This window comes from Bison bison, unplaced genomic scaffold, assembly GCF_000754665.1.
Source record: "Bison bison bison isolate TAMUID 2011002044 unplaced genomic scaffold, Bison_UMD1.0 scf7180017864526, whole genome shotgun sequence".
In the NCBI taxonomy this organism is placed as follows: domain Eukaryota; kingdom Metazoa; phylum Chordata; class Mammalia; order Artiodactyla; family Bovidae; genus Bison; species Bison bison.
In genome coordinates, this window is record NW_011495077.1 from 4,395,609 (window position 1) to 4,397,359 (window position 1,751).

The 1,751-nt window shown below is 55.6% G+C and overlaps 1 protein-coding gene across 1 annotated transcript in view; it reads left to right on the top strand.

Moving 5' to 3' along the window:
• Positions 1 to 1,751, top strand: part of CELF6 (CUGBP, Elav-like family member 6) — a 30,311-nt gene that overhangs the window by 24,161 nt on the left and 4,399 nt on the right. The window contains 3 exon segments of the mRNA XM_010831424.1: positions 1,157 to 1,285; positions 1,388 to 1,467; positions 1,628 to 1,747. Of these exon segments, the coding sequence (XP_010829726.1) occupies positions 1,157 to 1,285; positions 1,388 to 1,467; positions 1,628 to 1,747 (329 nt within the window).

Here is a 1,751-nt window from a genome sequence, read left to right on the forward strand (position 1 = left end):
TGGGGCTCCAGGATCAAAAGGGGGGAGCAAAAAGCCATATTCCCACCCAGTCCTTCTCTTTCAACTTGTATCACCCTGATGAAGCCCCCTCTCAAATTCAGACTTACCCTGGTGCAGAAATGAGAGGGGCTTTGACAGCAGGACCTGTGAGCTGGACTCCTGGATAGTGCTCTTGCCGGATGTGCATCTAAGTCCTGCCAGCTCCAGTTCTGCAGCTTTTTTCAAGGGCACAGACCCAGCGTGCAGCCCCTTTCCGGGCATCTCTACCACTCCCATAGGAAGCGGGGACACAGAGGAGGATTCTCGGGTGGCTACTGGGTCTGCAGGCAGAAATTGTTCTCCCATAGCACCAACACCTGGGGAAAACAGGGGAAGTCAGGGAGGAGGCAGCAGGGCTCAGGGAGGGCCTCGTGGGCTCAGTGAGAAGTAAGGGAGGGAAGGAAAGGGGTCACGGGTTTAGCAAATGTAGTCAGGAAAATGCCAATGTTGGAGGATTAGGAACCCAAGCTCCCCTTCCTGTTTAGGCCTTTGGGAAGGGCACCCAGGTTGAGTTTGGAGCTGGCGGTGGGGGTTCATCATTCCAGTGCTCAAGAGTCTGGGGATGCATCAGTACAATGAGACAACTGTTTCTGTGCTGTTTTTTTGTTTTGTTTTGTTTTTTGATCCAGAATTTTCTTTGATTCCAGTCATTGCCAGCAGGCTTCTCCTTAGGGTGTACTTATCTCCTCCAGACCCAGTATGGATACTAGGACCCCTCTAGGACTTCCTCCCTTAATAGGGCTGAAATGGTCCAAAACAGCATTTCCCAAACTCTAAGAACATAAAGGTCAAGCATAAAATGGTGCATGTAGGGCTTTATCCAACCAAAAAATATGGACTGAGTAACTTCCCACAAGAGCAGCCATGAGTCGGAGTTTTTCCAGGACTCGGGTTTTCCTGATGGAAATCCTGAGTGCCTTTCCTCCAGATCCATCTGAAGGTCATCCTTCCCCTCAAAAAAACCCAACCTTGTGGGCCCAATGAGTTAAGGCCTTCTCATTTCCTCCTCTTCTTCCCAGAGCTAGACCGTGGTTAGCTCCCTTCCTAGGCTCCTCTGTTCCTCTGCAGAGTCCAAGAGGACTTAGGGTTCCCAGGTGACTCCTGGATTTGTCCCCAGAGGACCGAAAGCTGTTTGTGGGTATGCTGGGCAAGCAACAGGGTGAGGAGGACGTCAGACGCCTATTCCAGCCCTTCGGCCACATTGAGGAGTGCACCGTCTTACGGAGCCCTGATGGCACTAGTAAAGGTGACTTGAGCTGACCCCTGGATTTCCTGATGACCCCTGCCTCACTCTGGACCACAGGACCCTTTGGCCTCTGTGACCTGAGCCACCTCTATCCTGCCCCAGGCTGTGCCTTTGTGAAGTTCGGGAGTCAAGGGGAAGCTCAGGCAGCCATCCAGAGTCTGCACGGCAGCCGGACAATGGCGGTGAGGGCGGGCGCCGGGGCCAGGGCGAGGCCAGTGGGGTGGGGGCTGGCTGCTTCTCCCCACAAACCCGGGGAAAGGCCCTGAGGATAAGCAAGGCACTGGGCCCAGAGCTGGAGCTGGAGGTTAGACCGGTCCTTGCAGCCTCCTCTGTCTTACCCAGGGCGCCTCGTCCAGCCTCGTGGTCAAGCTGGCAGACACGGACCGCGAGCGCGCACTGCGGCGGATGCAGCAAATGGCAGGCCAGCTGGGCGCCTTCCACCCCCCGCCGCTGCCGCTCCGGGCCC